Source organism: Loxodonta africana, chromosome 16, assembly GCF_030014295.1.
Source record: "Loxodonta africana isolate mLoxAfr1 chromosome 16, mLoxAfr1.hap2, whole genome shotgun sequence".
Lineage (NCBI taxonomy): Eukaryota > Metazoa > Chordata > Mammalia > Proboscidea > Elephantidae > Loxodonta > Loxodonta africana.
Genome location: NC_087357.1, coordinates 65765558 through 65784030, shown reverse-complemented (window position 1 = coordinate 65784030; position 18473 = coordinate 65765558). Strand labels below are relative to the sequence as shown.

Here is an 18473-nt window from a genome sequence, read left to right as displayed (position 1 = left end):
TCCTGGGATCACCTCCAAAATCATTCACTTGTATTCAAATCCTTGTCTGAGTGTCTTTTTCTAGGGGAACCCAAATTAGACAACATTTTAAAAAAACTACAAAAATAACACCTATTTACTGTAGAAATCTGAGGTAATATGATCAAGCAAAAGGAAAAAAATACAACTCATAATATTAGAGAAATAACTATTACTTATATTTTGGTATATTTGATATTTTGATATATTTGAAATATTTTCATATGTGTTAAAACTCATTGCCATCAAGTCAATTCGAATCATAGAGACCCTGTTGGACAGAGTAGAACTCCCCTTTAGGGTTTCCCAGGCTGTAAATCTTTACAGGAGCCAACTTCCACATCTTTGTCCCTCGAAGCAGCTGCTGGTGAATTTGAACCGCTGACCTTTCAGGCAAGCGCTTAACCACTGTGCCACCAGGGCTCCTTCATATATGTTAGTATACCTAAAATGAGATCATACTACACATATTTTGTGTGCCTGTTTCAATTAAACAGGTAGAATGTCAGAAACAGTTTCTTTTTTGCTTTCTCCCCAAACGAAAATTCTTTAGATTTGTTTTCTCTGATGATTCTAAAAAAAGGTACAAATAGATCCTGTTATCCTGATGTAACCACTGTTAACTAGTCTGTGTATATTTTTCCAGGCTAGATTTTTAGATAATAGATAATTTTAGATAACCTAAAAATCTAAAAGCATATTTTATATATTGTCTTGTAACCTACTTTTTTATTAGCAATATTATAGACATAAAACAATGACACAAGGAATACTTACTCATTGCAAGAAAATAAGGTATACATCATTTTAGACTTAAATTATTTAAATGTAATTATCCATGGACATAAATGAATTTAGGAATGAGACCATACCATATGAACTGTTTTGTAACTGCTCTTCTCTTAGAAATAGATTATGAGCATTTTTCTACAATAGTAAATATTTAAAAATTATTAAATTTTGACAATGTAACCAACTTTCTATTGTTTAGGTTTCTTGACTTTTTAACATTTATAAATTGTCACATGATAAACATCCTTACAGTTAAATCCTTGGGCACATCCATGATTATTTCCTTAGGAAAATTTCCAGAAGTAGAATTATTGGGTCAAAGGTTATATTCGTTTTAATGAGCTTGATAAGTATTGTCGAAATTTCCTGCCAGGAGAGTTTTGCCAACTTACACTTCCTCCAGGAGAGAAGGAAGATGACCTTTTCTCTAGTATTCAACAATGTTGTTTATTCTAATTAAAACGAATCTTACTACCATGGAATTGAATTACTGATATTTCCAGGGGCCCTTTACCATTGACCTCCTACACTGGGCAGCTGTTTGAAAGTTGTTTTCCATTTCTTTGGTGGTAAATTGTCAAAATTCCCACCACTAGAAGCATCTGTAAATTTCCATTTATTCTTAAGCATTTAAGGCTGTGAGGTCCTCTCACCTTGTTCATAAGAATTAAAAAATATTAATAATTCATACCAAAGTTTTAGTCATTGCAGTGAAATTGTATCAGTTTATTTACCAAATTGTTTTGCTATTACAGGTTTGACTTTTCCTGCCACTGATTTTAAAATCTTCTCTTCTCTCTTAAAGGTTTTTCAGACGTGAACTGCTGGCACTTTCGTTTCCGCTGGTCTGGAGATGCTCCCTCGGAACTCCTGAGGAAGTTTAGAAACTATGAAATATGAAACATCCCTGCACCATGGAAGATGGAGGGAGTGGACCATCCTCTAGGCTGACAATATACAGTCTCTGTTCATACCTAAAACTGTCATGTTGATACATCCTGTTTGTGAATTGTTTAGCACCAATTGATTTCTCCATTCATGAAATCATTCTCACAATGTATTTTTTAAATGAGAAAACTTTCAGAAGAATAGTTTCTTTCAGTATTTGCATATAGTAAGACTCTTAGATCCAGAGTGGATTGTGTTATGTGTTTTCCCCTGAATGTTATTTATTGAGATCCATTTAAAAATTGATTTCTATATTTAAATGTTCATTGGTATATCATAATCTCTATTAGTGCTGGATGAATAAGAAATGTTTTCTCTTGACTTCAAATGAAATGTGAATTTACTTGTCTAAATCCCATGAAGTGAAATAAATCATTTCTTCAAAATTCATAATGAGTTTATAATTCAGTTATATTTTAAAATTATATAATAGGTATTTCTACTTTAATAATTGAATTTAAAAGGTTATGATTTATTTGAGTAAATAATTTGTTTTTTGGTTATATAAACAAGGGATTAATTTTATAAATTATGTTCTATGAAAATGGGATTATTAGGTAACTTTTCCTCTTTAGGTTGGAATTCTTTTTGGTCATGTTTATTTTGTGGTTACTTTCTAGTTTGTGAACAAAACCAACACCAAACCAAATCTGTTGCCATTGAGTCGGTTCCGACTAATAGTGACCCTATAGGATATAGTAGAACTGCCCCATAGGGTTTCCAAGGAGCAGCCAGTGGATTCGAACTGCTGACCTTTTGGTTAGCAGCTGTAGCACTTAACCACTGGCTCCAGCTTGTGAACACGTGAAAGAAAAACAAAAAAGAAAAAAAAATTTAGAGCAAGGTTTCCATAGTCAAGGACAGAGTTTTTACTAGCCTTGGCAGAATGAGAAAAATATGAATATAGAAAGTTCTTGGGGGAAGCTGTGAAGTCCCTGCGTGGTGCAAATGGTTAATGGCCTTAGCTACTAACAGAAAGGTTGGAGGTTCAAGTCCACCCAGAGGTGCCTTGGAAGAAAGGTCTGGCTATCTACTTCTGAAAAATCAGCCACTGAAAACCTGTTGGAGCACAGTTCTACTCTGATTAAAAAAAAACCAAACCCAGTGCTGTGGAGTCGATTCTGACTCATAGTGACTCTGTAGGACAGAGTAGAACTGCCCCATAGAGTTTCCAAGAAGCGCCTGGCAGATTTGAACTGCCGGCCCTGTGGTTAGCAGCCATAGCACTTAGCCACTGCACCACCAGGGTTTCCTCTACACAGGGGTAACTCATGGGTCACCAGGAGGCGGAATTGACTGAAAGGCAACTGGTTTGTATGAGAACTCCAAAACCGAGGCGATTAACTTGGTCAAAGTGACTGGCCTGGCTCTAACCTCCAACTCCATTTTAGCCTTTGCCTACTCCTCAGCAACAGTTAACCTTGAGCAGATTTAATCCTGCAACTAAGAAGATGTTTTTTTTCTGCTGTTAAGCTCAGGGACCCTGGTTAAGAGCTTGGCTGCTAACCAAAAGGTTGGCAGTTTGAATCCACCAGCTGTTCCTTGGAAACCCTATGGGGCAGTTCAACTCTACCCTATAGGGTCACTCTCAGTTGGAATCCACTTGATGGCAAAGGCTTTTTTGGTTAAGCTAAGGATATGGAAACATCGTCTCTAAAACGAAGGTCTTAACATAAGTCCCTTATCAGAAATCTACACAAGTAACTCTCTGAGAATGTTTGCTAGGGATGCTATCTTAGCAGAACATTCTCAGAAAGGAATGTTACCACCCTGTAAACTCCCTCTTTAGTCACAAACGTCTGCAATTATCTAAGGTAACCCATCTAAGAAGCCCCACGTATACACTTTGAACCGATCCCTATCCCCTGCTTTGAGTTATCCCATCTCCTGCCTCCTTACATTACTGAACACCAATCAGAAATTTGCCATTAATTCCTGATTTAAGCATATAAATTTGTCTTTGTAACCTCATCACCTCCAAGCATTCTAATTTCACTTTGTAAACTGAATGTTTTCCTGGTTCAAACTGTATTGAACCTTCAGTAAATCTCTTTGCTTTTAGTTTAACAGAGTATGAGTTTTTACTCTTAGACAAGTTTGAAAAGTTAAATTTATTCAGTATAAAGGGCTCCCCTTTATTCAGAAATCATGTCCGTTTTACCTTTGTGGTTTAAAATGTGCTGCTTTTTATGAAATAGAATCAAAGCAGATAAAGACTTTTTCTTTTTTAATACAACACTGTGTTGATTCTCTCAACTTTATTTGAAACTTTACTGTTTCATCAAATCCAAAAGACAGGGCCACCAGTTTAGGGAATTATTTCTATATTATATTTTACTATTTCAGTAAAATGTAGTTTGGCATTGTTAACATAATCGCAAATTTTATTTCAAAAAGTTGGAATATAAGTGCAAAACAACATAAAACCAAAACCAAACCTGTTGCCCTTGTGGTGATTCTGACTCATAGCAACCCTGTAGCACAGAGTAGAGCTGCCCCATAGAGTTTCCAAGGAGTGCCTGGTGGATTCAAATTGCCGACCTTTAGGTTAGCAGCTATGGCACTTCACCACTACACCACCAGGGTTTCCTCAAAGCAACGTAGTATATTAAATTCATAAAATGAGCTTTTGAACCACAGAAAGTAATAGACTGAAGTCACAGTTTCCTATCAAAATGCCTGGCCCAGTCTAGGAACTCAACGAGATTGAATAAATGAATTTTTGAATCTAAGAATCAGAAATTTAATTTTTTTCTTTTTCCCCCGGTCTGTCTCGTTTCCAGCACTGGTAACTTTTAATGACTTGTCCAGGGAAAAACATACCCATGGTCCACTCTGTTTTCATTACAGACTCATTTCCCAGTGGCTGTGGACAAGATTGAGCACTAGCTCTTGTTTACTTTTCTCTCCCATGATGCCTGATGCCTCCAAATAAGAAGTGAGAAATAGCTCCCCTTTAATGCGGATTTAGGTCCCTGGGTGGCACAAATAGTTAAGCGCTTGACTACTAACTGAAAGGTTGGCGATTTGAACCTTGGGAGACAGGCTGGCGATCTGCTTCATAAAAGGTGTTGAAAATCCTATGGAGCAGTTGAAAAGCCTATGAAAACCCCATGGAGCAATTCTACTCGGCAACACGTGGGGTCACCACGAAGTGGAATTGGCTGCACAGCAACCGCCAACAACAGTGTTTAGGGTGGGTTTATGGGGGTTTATGATGGGTCAGGCTGGCGCTAGGCACTTTATATACTTGATCCCATTCAACTTAGCAGGAGACCTTTTACACTAATACTTCCCCGAACTCAAAAGTACGATTTAAAAAGGGAGAGGACTGTGCTTTTGATACTGCAGTCTTTCCCCTTTGAATGGAAGATAAGGGGGAAGCTGGACGACTTTTATTCATTAATTTGTTTAAATTCTCAGTATCCCCCAAAACCAAGGTCCCTGGATGCTCTGCTAACCTAGAACTGAAACCATTCCTGAAGCCCACTTTACAGGCAAAGATGAGACAGGCCTATAAAACAAAACACACGCGAGGAACGTGCCTCTTAGTTCAATCAAATATACGAGACCAGATGGGCAGCTTCCGTCCAAAAGCAGGACAAGAAGGCAGGAAGGGACAGGAACTGGGCGAATTGACACAGGGAACCCAGAGTGAAAAGGGGGAGCGTGCTGTCACTTTGTGGGAACTGCAACCAGTGTCACAAAACAATAGGTGTATAAATTTTTGAATGAGAAATTGAGCTATAAACTTTCACCTAAAGTACAACAAAAAGTAAGTAAATTCCCAGTATGTCTGGCACAGCCACAATCAGATATACATATAACTGCACATTTTCAAAGCCACTGACTTTTGGATTATGACTTGCCTTCATGGCAAAGCAAACTGATTGTAAAAAGATTATTTTACGTAAAGACTATTATCAAGCTCTTAAGTCAGCTGTAAGTGGTGAAGATCGTTTCTCTCATCTTTGATGATGAATGAATGAATGAGGCACATATTTCTTGAGAACATTATTATGTGATAAATGTTATAATAGTGTTTCTGTAGATACAAAAATGTTTACGTCATGTTTTCGCTCTCAAGGATTTAATAAATTAATGAAATAAGATAGGTATATGAATATCTATAATTGAAAAGGAGTATATTAAATTAGTTAAAAGTATGTAAAGTGCTTAGAACATGCTTGGTGTGTATAAGCATTATGTGTGTGAGGCTATTATGTGATAAGTCTCATGATGTTCGATAGGCAGAATTGTGGCTTCCCTCCTCCCTCTCTTCACCCTCTTCCCTCAGTTCTTCGTCTCAGAGGCACCATTTCTTGCATACCTTTTCTTAGCTATCCCATGAGTTGACACACATATGTATTTGTATTCTTTATTTTCTAACACAAATGATAACATACTATATAAGCTGTTCTACATCATCCATTTATTCAGTTAATATATCTTGGACATTTTTGCATTTTAGTACAGCCGTCCGTTGGTATGGTATTCACAGGGGACTGGTTCCAGGACCCCCTCGGATACCAAAATCTGAGGATACCCATTGCCATCCAGTCGATTCTGACTCATGGCAACCCTATAGGACAGTAGAACTGCCCCATACAGTTTCCAAGGAGCACCTGGTGGATTCAAACTGTTGACCCTTTGGTTAGCAGCCGTAGCTCTTAACCACTATGCCGCCAGGGTTTCCAAATCCAAGGATAGTCAATATAAAATGGCATACATAGTATTTGGATATAACCTGTACACATCCTCCCATATACTTTAAATCATCTCTAGATTACTTATAGTATCTAATACAATGGAAATGCTATGTAAATAGTTGTTATACAGTACTGTATCATTTAGGGAATAATGACAAGACTGGAGGTGAACAATGCTCAAAACAACGAGAGTTGGTGAGAGACTGAGGATTTGTGAAGTGGGGGGAGGCTACAGCTGGGGATGCCCATTTGCGTGGATTACGCATAGTGCTAGGCACATGCAGGAAACCCTGGTGGCGTAGTGGCTAAGCGCTATAGCTGCTAACCAAGAGGTCGGCAGTTTGAATCCGCCAGGTGCTCCTTGGAAACTCTATCGGGCTGTTCTACTCTGTCCTATAGGGTCACTCTGAGTTGGAATTGACTCCACGGCAGTGGGTTTTTTTGGGTTTAGGCACATGCACAGCAAATTCAAGTGTTGCTTTTTGGTACTCCCCCCACCCCAGTATTTTCAATTCTTGGTTGAATCCGCAGATGTGGAACCCGAAGATATGGAGGGCCAATGGTACATAAATATTGCTTCATTCTTTTTCCTTGCTGCATAGCATTCCATTGTGTGGATGAACCACAATTTATTTAATGTGTTCTCTATGGATGCCTTTTAAGGTTATGTAAAATGTTTTGCAATCACAAATGGCACTGTAAGGCATAGCTTTGTATATAATATTTCTTTTTGTGAAGAATACCTGTAGGGTAAATACCTAGCACTGGAATTGCTGGATCAAAGTATATGTCTGCATTTAGAATTTGATTACCATATTCTTAAGCAAACAACAGATGCAGTTTGGCAAGGTTTAGAGATCTTAGGGCCGCTGATGGAAAAACCCAGAAAACAGTACTTGTTCATTGGACTTCTTGGCTAAATATAAAAGCTGGTCCTTTAGTTTTTTTCTCACTCTCGGCTAGACTTTGTGTGGCCCAGTCTGAAGCACTGTGTTTATGGAACAATTTACCCTGCGCCTCCCCAACCTCTGGAACCCTGGTGGTGCAGTGGTTAAGAGCTACAGCTGTTAACCAAAAGGTTGGCAGTTCAAATCTATCAGCTGTTCCTTGGAAACCCTATGTGGCAGTTCTAGTCTGTCTTACAGGGAATCGACTCCACAGCAATGGGTTTGTTTTGGCTTTGGTTCCCTAACCGCTAGTACCAGGGAGTGCCCAAGACATAAAGTAATAATGAAACCAGAGTACACATTTCTTCTAGCACTTTCCACAGAACCAGGAAGAGCACAGGGCCTTTTTTCAGTATTACGGTTACTTGCCTTCTGGGTGTCCTGAAATGTTGAAATACAAATCGGAAACATTTTTGCTCTCTTAAGTAAAAGGCAACCCAACAGAGCAACTCCGGAAAACCTGGATAGAATTCACAATTTCCTGTGAAGCCATATAGTTTCCAGTCCGCAATGGCCATATTCTCAGCCTGTCAAAAATATGCCACCTGATGAGCAAATCAGAAATGCAAAAAAGTCTTTGCAGATATTTCTTATAAAGGGAGAGCTGGATAAGGAAAAGATAAGGTTGTTTTCCTGCTTAAGAATTTTCATATCCTTTCCCTGCAGATCTGATGGTGGTTACAAGATCAATCATAGCAGCGAGTGTCGAGGACTAATGCAGTTATTGAGAGGGGTCTTTAATTTCCTGAAGGCAAACACCATTACCCTCCGCCTCCACATCACAAATGAGGAGATGCCAGGAATACTAGGGAGTCAGTGATGGAAGAAATTATAAAACTGATACAATGATGGAGAAAATGATAAAAAGTCTCACAATGTGAGGCTTCAATTCCTTCAGTTTCAGCTTTTGTGATATGCATCAGTGTGGCTGTCTTCAGCATTATTACTTCTCGGCCCTCTGTGTCGTCTCAGCCTCATCATGGGGGGATGTTTTACAGCGAGGGTTCATTCTCATCCTTTCTCCTCCCACCTGGGCTCTTTTGTTTCTTCCAGTGTTTTTGCTCTATTAGCTGACAAGAGTGAATCTTTTCACAGAGGAATCTAGGTTAGGTTTACGGAGAACTGAATCTTTCTCTGGTTATAACCTCTGTGGGACTTCAGGCAAATAACTCAAGCTCTCTGATTAAGATTTTTCTACCTGTGGCTGGAAAAATAAAAACAAAAAAACTCCCCTTATGGGACACAGGATCTCGGTGGAGAACCAGCCCCAGAGTTGGTCTGTTCAGGGCCTCTGGTAGGAATCAGGACAGTGTGGGAACTAGCCAGGAGGGTGTAGACCAGAAGTTGAAGTGAGGGCTGGGGAGGCATGTCTTCTCCATCATCTCTTTCTTAGAAGTCTTCCTTCCTTACTGCTGTTTTTAATAGAAGGGCAGAAACAGAAAGGGAGAGAATATAATTAAGTAGGAATATATATATATACATAATATATACACCCTTCTGACCCCTCCAAAAAAACCCCAAACAACCAAACCTGTTGCTATTGAGTTGTGACTCCATGTGTTACAGAGTGGAACTGCTCCATAGGGTTTTCTTGGCTGTGATCTCCATGGAAGTAGATTGCCAGGCCTTTCTTCAGCAGTGCCACTGGGGGGGTTCCAACTGCCAACCTGTTCACCCTCTCCGGGACCCATATATACATGCACCAGCCCCAAACACCTCAATTATCTTTTGACTTTTAGCTGAGTCTGATGCCACTCTTGGTAGCGTTCCACCTCTGAATACAGTGGTGAAATTTCTATACTGAATACTTTCCAACTCATTGGACTATTAGTGGGTGCTCTGAAACAGGGACTAATGATAATAACACTTAAAACAAAAACAAAAACCAGTAGTTTCCAAAACATGTTCTCACGTATCTTGCTTGAACCTCACAACTATGCTCATTTTCTTTTTGAATTTGCAGCTTTTGTTACATTCTTAGGAGCCCTGGTGATGCAGAGGTTAAAGCGCTTGGGCTGCTGATCTTTAACCCAAAGGTTGGCTGTTTGTACTCACCAGCCACCCTGAGGTAGAAAGATACGGCAGCCTTGGAAACCCTATGGTGCAGCTCTACTCCACTCTGCCCGCTAGGGTCGCTATGAGTCGGAATCAAGGCACCAGGAGTGGGTTTGGTTTGGTCTGATTCCGACTCATAGCGACAGAGTAGAACTGCCCCATACAGTTTCCAAGGAGCACCTCGCGGATTCGAACTGCTGACTCTTTGGTTAGCAGCCTTATTACTTAACCACTACGCCACCTGGTTTGGGTTACACGCTAAAAACCACAATAAAATGGAAACAGATTGTTCATTTTATTATTTTTTTCTTTAACCATTGGCTTTCAACTTTGTAATCACCAAGGGAACGTCAAAAACTCCACATGCTTCAGTCTGAACCTTGAGGTTCTGATTTAATGGATTTGGGTGCGCCCCCAAGTAACTCTAATGTGCAGCTGAGGTTGAGGACCACCTGGCTTAAACGACGGTAGATTGTAGGTGAAATGGTTAATGTCTTGATAGCTCTACCCACATATAAGAAGCCCGGAGTTCCCCTTCAGTGCCACTAGTTATTTTTAAGGGCCCCCCTGGCCCAAGGGCCACTCTTTTTGGGCGCCCAAGCAGGTCCATCTGCAGCAGCCCACCCGCTCGGCTCCGGCTCGCTCTCGTCCTTACCTGCAGCTCTCCAGGCCGCTTGCAGGAGTGCCCCCTGCTGCCGTTGCTTGCACCAAGAACGCCACTACCGAGCCCCTGCTGGCAGGAAGAAGGGCCTCCACCTCTCTCTGCAGCATCTCTTCTCACCAGCCTTCTCCTCTCCTCTTCTTAGAACAGTTTTCCAGCGTCTGGGACTCATCCCTAACCACGTAATCACACACCCTGACCTGGAGCGCGGTCCTAGCTCTCCTGCTCTGTCCTGCTCGCTCACCTTGGCTCTGCCCGAACGCCTCTCCTCTGGAACGGCCCAAAGGGGAACACCTGTGCAGATGAAGGACAAAAGAGTCTGGTGTGTGTAGAGAGGGCAAGGTGGTAGGTCTCCATTAGCAGCAGCTAGCTGAAAATGCTCAGTTTTAGAAATTCCACCAATGTTCAAAAAATAAAAACGTGGCATGGGAAATTTTGGAAATAGAAGCTGCCAATCATATGATCTGAAGGTTATTCACCAGATAATACTTAAAGAGAAATGATTAGCAGTGCGACCTCAGGCAAGTACATAAACTTCTCTATGCCTCAGTCTCCTCCTCTATACAATGGGGATAATAATAGTATCTACTTTATGTAGGGCCCAAATGTTAGGTATTAATAGTAGTAATTGGGGGAAAAAATGACTACAGTTATTTTGTTCATCATCTCCCATTCTCTAGATGGTGCTCCAGCATCATCCAGGAGCCTGTTACAAATGCATACTCTTGGGCCACACCCCAGACCTACTGAATCAGAATCTGTGGGGGATGAGGCCTAGGAATCTGGTTTAACAGGCTCTCCAGGAGATTCTTACACTTGCTAAGGTTTGAGAGGCACTGTTCTAGAAGCTTGCTCCTTGAAGTGTGGCCCAAAGACCAGCATCATCAGCATCACCTGGGAATTTATTAGACGTATCGAATCTGGGGCCCTACTCTATATACATTATCATCTGTGTTTTTAACAAGATCCCAGGTGTCTGAATGCACATTACATTTTTAGAAGCACTGCTCTAGAACTACACTTTCTAACATGGTAGCCACTAGCTGTATACGGCTATTAAAATTAAATTAGAAATTCAGTTCCTCAGTGACACTAGCCAGATTCCAAGTGATAAATAGTCACGTGTGGTTACTGGATGGAGCAGACTGGGATAAGGATAGCAAACTAATGTTTACAAGAGTTAGGCAGGTGGAGCAAATGATTGAGGCAGTCTAATTACAAAAAAAACCCAAAGGCACAAGCACAATGGTAAATGGCCAGTGATACACAACCTCCATGCGGGGCCACAATAGGGAGTGGTGAGGACTGTGGTAACCCGGAGAGAGAATGTTCAGATCCAGCCAATGACTACCATGCAGGAGGTTAGGATCGGAGTTTGCTAGCTAGCCTTTTTTTTTTTTTTTAAAGCAGCTGGAAATCTGAATTTTTGTGATTCTTAAATTTTGGTTACTAAACCAAAAATGCTGTGTTGGCCAAGGAAACATTTCTGAATGCCTGATTTGCCCACATGTTGTATCTGTTGCCAAGTTCAGTTGTATGCTGTGTGTAGATCCTCCTTTCCACCCTCCATTTCCTCCTCTCAATCTTTGTTTTCTATTCCTTTTCTTCTTCTCTCCATACTCCTCTAATCTTTGATTTGCTAAGCATTTATTGAGTGTCCCCTACATACCAGGCACTGCGCTAGGGACACAGTACACACAGATAAACCAGACATGGTCCTTCCCCTGGAAAGAGCTCACAGTTTAGAGGGTGTCTTAGTTATCTAGTGCTGCTATAACAGAAATACTGCATGTGGATGGCTTTAACAAAAAAAAATTTATTTTCTCACAGTTTTAACAGGGTAAATATCCAAATTCAGGGCACTGGCTCTAGGCGAAGGTCCTTGTCTCTTCTGAGCTTCTGCTCCTGGGCAATCTTCATGTGGCTTGGCATCTCTCTTCCCCCATCTCTGCTTGCTAACTTGCATTTAATCTCTTTTATATTTCAAAAGAGATTGGCTCAAAATACACCCTACACCAATCCTACCTCATTAATGTAACAAAGACAACCTATTCCCAAATGGGATTATACCCAGAGGCGTGGATTTTAGGATTTACAACACATATTTTTTGGGGGGACACAATTCATTTCAGACAGACGGGGACTCTGACATGAGCACAGATAATGAATGTGCAATTTGAGGAGTGCTGTGTAGCAGAGGTAAGGAACCTTGGTAGTGCAGTGGTTAAGCACTTGGATGCTGACCAAAAGGTTGGCTATTCAAACCCACGAGCCGCTCCTCAGGAGAAAGATGTGGCAGTCTGCTTCTGTAAAGATAACATCCTAGGAAATCCTATGGGGGCAGTTCTGCACAGTCCTTATAGGGTTGCTATGAGTCGGACTCGGCTCAATGGCAGAGGGCTTGGTTTTTTGGTTTGATGAGTTGGAATTGACTCAATGGCAATGGGTTTTAATGGGTAGTAGAGGTATTTGCAAAATGTGTGGTGTTGTAGATAAAGAACTAAGCTAACTTAGTTGGGAGGGATCAGAGTGTTCTCAAAGAGACGTGGTTACTTGAGCTGAGTTTTGAAGGATGTGTAGGAGTTCTTGAGACTTAAGAGCTGGTGTGGGGATGGGAGACGGTATCCTTTGTGGAAGGAATAGCTTGGAGGCTTGACAGACCTTGGTGTTCGGAAAGAAATCTCTGGGTGGCTGGCATGAAGAGCACGTGAAGTTACTTATCAGACCTCCTTGCTCTCAAAGGCCTGTCAGCTAGCCCCTGCTCACCTCTGTGGAGCCACTTATCCCTCCACTCAGGCTCCTCCTGCCACAGCCTTGTGGCTCCTGGATCTACATCTTTCCTCCTGGTTCCTTTCTTCACTTGCTCCTGCCATACACTTTAAATTCTTGTCACTCAGCAGTTCAGCAATCCTTCAACCCCTTCACCCATGCTCAGCTTCAGAATTTAACTATTCAAAACCAATCCGGTGCTCAACCAACCAGAGGGAAAAGAAAGATCCTGAGATTGTGTCCAACCTCCTAGGAGGTGGTTTAAATATCAATGACTCTGAGCACCTTATTTGGGTCCTGATTCAAATAAACTGTTAAAAAACAAAACCAAAAATGATTTATGAGACAATTGGAAATTTGAATGCTGATTGGATATTATCGCTCAACATTTTAGGTACAATACTGGTATTGGGGTCATGTTAAAACAAAGAGGTTTTATCTTTAGAGACGCATTAGATATTTATGGATGAAATGATATGAGGTCTGGGATTTACTTCAAAATAATGTATGAGGTCTGGGATTTGCTTCAAAATAATGGACGGGGTACAGATGAAACAAAAGTGAGCCTGGGTGATAGGTACATAAGGGTTCTTTATACTAGACTGTATATGTTTGTATATGTATTTTAGCAGTTCTCCATTAAAAAAGTTAAAATAATAAATACCAGCTACTTCTCCCCTTAAACTCCTTTTGTACTTTTTTCTCTGCTTCCTCTTCTACCACATCATAATCTAAGTACCTTCACTAGATGTTCACCTTGTGCTTGGTGCTCTGTTACTTCGCAAAAAAGGACCCAGGCCAAACTGAAAATCCAAGAGCAAATGATTGAGGTGAAAGTAAGGAAGGAGCGATTCCCAGAAAGCTAGACAAATGCACAAACCACCTCAGAGATCTACGCAGCCTCAGCAGGCCCCTTGCGTGTTCAGAACAAGCCATGCTCTTCCGGGTCATTAATTCCTCTGGGGGTTATGAGACCTTGTTTTTGGTCCTGGCTCTGCCATTTTTCTAACTCACAGACTTTAAGCAAGTTGTTAAATACAAGTGACTGTTTTCTCCTCAGTAGAGCAGGGCTTTGAGCCCATTTGTTCTGGTTTGACCCCCTGCTGAGAATTTGCATGTCTGCTCCAGATATACTCAATCAGAATCTACATTTTAACAAGATCCCGAGGGGATTCTTAAGTATAATAAATTTTGAGACCCTCTGCTCCGCTAGTGGAGCCCTGGCGGCAAAGTGGTTAAGAGCAACGGCTGCTAATCAAAAGATCAGCAGTTCAAATCCACTCAACCCTCCTTGGAAACCCTGAGGGGAAGTTCCACGGGAGTGTACACTTCAGAATGGTTAAAATGGCAAACGTTTTGTTATGTATATTTACACACACGTATGGTAAAACTTCGCCAGAGAACTAGAGAAGGAGCCATCTGTCTGGGCCTATCTGTTTTAACTCTTTATTTTGGACTCTGCCAGATATAGTTCTTCCCTGGCTGCTATTTGGGGATCAATCTCTGAGAGTCCACCAGCGACTGTGTGCACCCCCAGCCCCGGACCCTCTACCTCCCTGAATTCTGGAGGTGTCTTTTTTACTGGTTATGCCTTTGGTACGATGCTCAAAACGGTGCTGAGGACAACTGAAGTGCTTGTGCAGGGTAGATTCTGTGTGTCAGAACTTCTGTGTTTTTAGTGATGATGTATGCTTTAGGACTGGTTTCAGACAGGAAGCAAGAAAGGGGCGCAGGACTATGGGTGTTTAACAAGGACTCAGAAGGGCCTTCCTTTGCTCAAGGGAAGACATCAGAACTGTAGACGCTCACGTACAGGGAAAGCACTTCAAACAAATGCAGACTGGTTGCCGCAGTGAATATCGAACCAGATCTTTCCTTAGGAGCAAGTCCATTTCAGGAAAAAGGAGAATTTCATAATGCAAAGTTACTGTAAGAAAAATGTTAGTGATTTTAGCAGACTGATAGATCAAAGGAAACCCTGGTGGCGTAGTGGTTAAGAGCTGTGGCTGCTAACCAAAAGATCAGCAGTTCAAAACCACCAGGCGCTCCTTGAAACTCTATGGGGCAGTTCTACTCTGTCCTATAGGGTCACACTATGAGTTGGAATTGACTCCACGGCAATGGGTTTGGTTTGGTTTTGGATACATCAAAACTTCTGCATTTAAAAAAAAAAAATTTTTTTTTTTATTCTAGACTGCAGTGATGTATTTGCTGAGCAGAATTTCCTTATTCTACTTTCAAAATTCTCCCAAGTAGATACTAGCCAAACTAGAAATTAATGAAGGATATGACAACATGAAGATTTTTTTTTTTTTTTCCAGCAGTGTGGGTATCAACTCGACGGCAGTGGGTCGGTTTGGTTTGTATATACATAGTCCCCCTAAGAAAACACGTTCTTCAAAATCTGTAAGCACACAGCACCTTTCCTCAGATGGCCACAGGATGGCAGCATTGGGCTAATAGTCCGAGAAGGGCCCACTCCAAAAAGCATTAGCTAGATCTTGTGAAGGTCCAAAAAGACCTCAGATCTAGTTCTTTCTTTGCCTCTGCACGTATATAGTGTGGTCTGCTAGTATCTTTGCCCAACATAGATATTTCATAAATAGAGCCTAGAGGGGCCTGGAGAAATCTCAAACAATCCAACAAATCTGAAAGTTGCAGATTTTGTTCACAGAGGGGATATATGTGTGTAAGGGTGCATTTGTTATCTGAATCAAATCCAGAGCAAGGACTGTTTTGGCAGCTTAGAGGTACATTTTAGGATGTTAGGAAATGGAGTGTTGGGAGGTGTTATGACACTGAAAATATAATTAAACATCGCTAAATGATGTTATAATGAATTAAGTGTCGCTATTTTTTAGATGGTAGGCGGAGTCCCTGGGTGGTCCAGTTAATGCACTTGGCTACTAATCTAAATGTTGGTGGTTTGAGTCTACCCAGAGGCTCCTTGAAAGAAAGGCTTGGCAGTCTACTTCTGATAAGTCAGTCACTGAAAACACTGTGGGGCATAGATCTACTCTGACACCCATGGAGTCGTTATGAGTTGGAATTGACTCCATGGTAGCTGGTTGGTTGGTTAGATGGTCGTCTTCAATGAAGTAGGGACATGTCTGTTTTGTTGTATCTCTAGCATTCAAAATCTGCCACACATTGACTACCTTCTTTAACCAGTTAAGGTCTACTCTGCACAGTTTCTTCTAAAATGACACTTTTGGAGAAGGGGCTCAGAAGGAGCCATTGCTCAACTCTGTCTCCCTCCTCCCTACTCCCAGCCTCATTTCTGCCCGTATCTTGAGTATTTTCAGTATAGATACATTTCTTATCCTAAGGGTCTATTAAGGGTCTATATATACACAGTGTTTCACAAAGTGTGGTCAGTAGACACCTCTGCATCTTAATCACTTAAAAAAGTGTAGATTCCTGGGCTCACCCCAGATCTACAGAATCAGAATCTCCACCAGCGAGGTCCAAGAATCTTGTTTTTAGTAAACTCTCTGTCATGGATTGAATTATGTTCCCCCAAAAATGTGTGTATTAACTTGGTTAGGCCATGATTCCCAGTATTCTGTGGTTGTCTTCCATTTTGTGATTGTAGTTTTATGTTAAGAGGGTTAGGGTGGGATTGTAACACCACCCTTACTCTGGTCACCTCCCTGATCCAAGGTAAAGGGGGTTTCCCTGGGGTGTGGCCTGTACCATGATAAAAGGAAAGGGAAGCAAGCAGAGAGTAGGGACCTCATACCACCAAGAAAGCGGCACCAGGATCAGAGCACGTCCTTTGGACCCCGGGTTCCTACACCTGAGAAGCTGCTTGACCAGGGGAATATTGAGGGCAAGGACCTTCTTCGAGAGCTGACGAAGAGAGAAAGCCTTCCCCTGGAGAGGACACCCTGAATTTGGACTTGTAACCTACTAGACTGTGAAAGAATAAATTTCTCTTTGTTAAAGCTGTCCACTTGTGGTACTTCTGTTAGAGTAGCACTAGATAACTAAGGTAGTCTCCTAGGTGAGTCGCCCCAAATCCGAGGATCTCTGATGTAAAAGCGGAATTGACTTGACAGCACTGGGCTGGGTCTAATGTAAAGAAGGACCTTCCACGCTCTTGGAGCCTGGTGAGTTAAGGAAAACACTTCCTTAAGTAGCCTGTGAGGTAAAGAGAGAGAGGAGAATGAAAAGTCCAGACCATAACAGACCCACATGTGTCTCAGAGTGAGCCAATGAGCCAGCTGCCCCCAATATCTCCCAATGTGGATGCTGAACCATCATTTCCAACAAGGAACAGAAAGTAACACGAATTAATCACTGTTACTATTCAGGCTGCATTTAGTTTTGCACCAGTTATTTTAAATGCTGCAAAACGGGGAAGGAGGGATAATGGGGGAGGGGAGGATAAATCTTGTAATCTAACAGAGGTATAAATGTTCCAAAAAGTAGATATTAAGCCCATAAACCCTCAGCTTGAAACTCATTAGCCTCTTTCCTTTGAAATTGCTGTCTTACCACCATGGCGCTCAATTGTTTTCAGCAAGGATTTCCCCCAAGGGTCAATTTCAGCAGTAGCTTTCGGGACCAGTAGCTGATGCAGTACAAAGTCAGGAACTGAACAGCAAATACAGCTAGTAAACGAACATATGGTGAACACTGAAACTATTAGTAATCAACAAAAATCAAATTACACAGAAGTGAGGAGCGTGCTTACCTATTAAATTAGAGAAAAAAGTTACAAGCGATAACACCCAACGCAGATAAAGGTTCCACAGTCCTCATTGTCTTGTGCGTTACCGATGATACTCTACACTGGTACGGATATTTAGTGAAACCATTTATGAACATGCATTTAGAGCTAGAATGTTCATACCCTTTGACTCAGTATTCCCATTGCTGGAGATATAGATCCTAACGATAAAACAAAAAACAAACAAAAAAAATGGGAAAAAGGTTGTATCACAGATGTACATCACAACATTATTTAGAGAAAAAAAGAGAGTAACCTAAACGTGCAGCAACTGAGCCCATAATATTTGATGCCGCACCTTCGCAGTCTGTTATAGAGCCATTACGAATCATGCTTACGAAGACAAAGGAGCAGCAAAAAGCTTAGGAAATCATTTTAATGAAAAATATAACAATTTTCTGTGTGTCTCTGCATGTTGGAAATAGTTAATGATTTAACTTTTTAATAGAACTATGTATTAAGTATATAAATACAGGACAGAAAGGTAATGCACCACAGGGATAAGAGTTGGTGGGTTAAGGTGCTGCGATCATAGACAATTATTTTTTTTGTCTGCTTCCCAAGTTGTCTGTAAAGCAGAGTCCCAGCTAGCTATTTGCCCCTGCAGACCCAAGTTCTGCCGTCTTCTCAGCTGCGGGCCATTTGAGTTTGGTCAATGGGGAGGCCCAGCCAGAGACCAGAGGGAGGGAGGAGAGTGAGATGGTGTATTATTACCCCAGCTCCTTCCCTGTAGGATCACTTTGAGTCTTTGTATTCCTCATGGGGGCAGCTCTCAGAACTTTCTTCTCTGGGTTCCAGTGGCCACTCCTTCCCCTCTTATGGGTGATGATAGTTCCACC

The 18473-nt window shown here is 41.3% G+C and overlaps 1 protein-coding gene across 1 annotated transcript in view; it reads left to right on the top strand.

Annotated features, from left to right (window-relative positions):
• The window catches only part of DNAJC12 (DnaJ heat shock protein family (Hsp40) member C12), a 35064-nt gene extending 32928 nt beyond the window's left edge, over nucleotides 1–2136 (top strand). Inside the window, exon 5 of the mRNA XM_003409288.4 lies at nucleotides 1616–2136. Coding sequence (XP_003409336.1) covers nucleotides 1616–1710 — 95 coding nt within the window. The 3' untranslated portion in view covers nucleotides 1711–2136. The remainder of the gene's footprint in view (nucleotides 1–1615) is intronic.
• Nucleotides 2137–18473: the final 16337 nt, after the last annotated feature.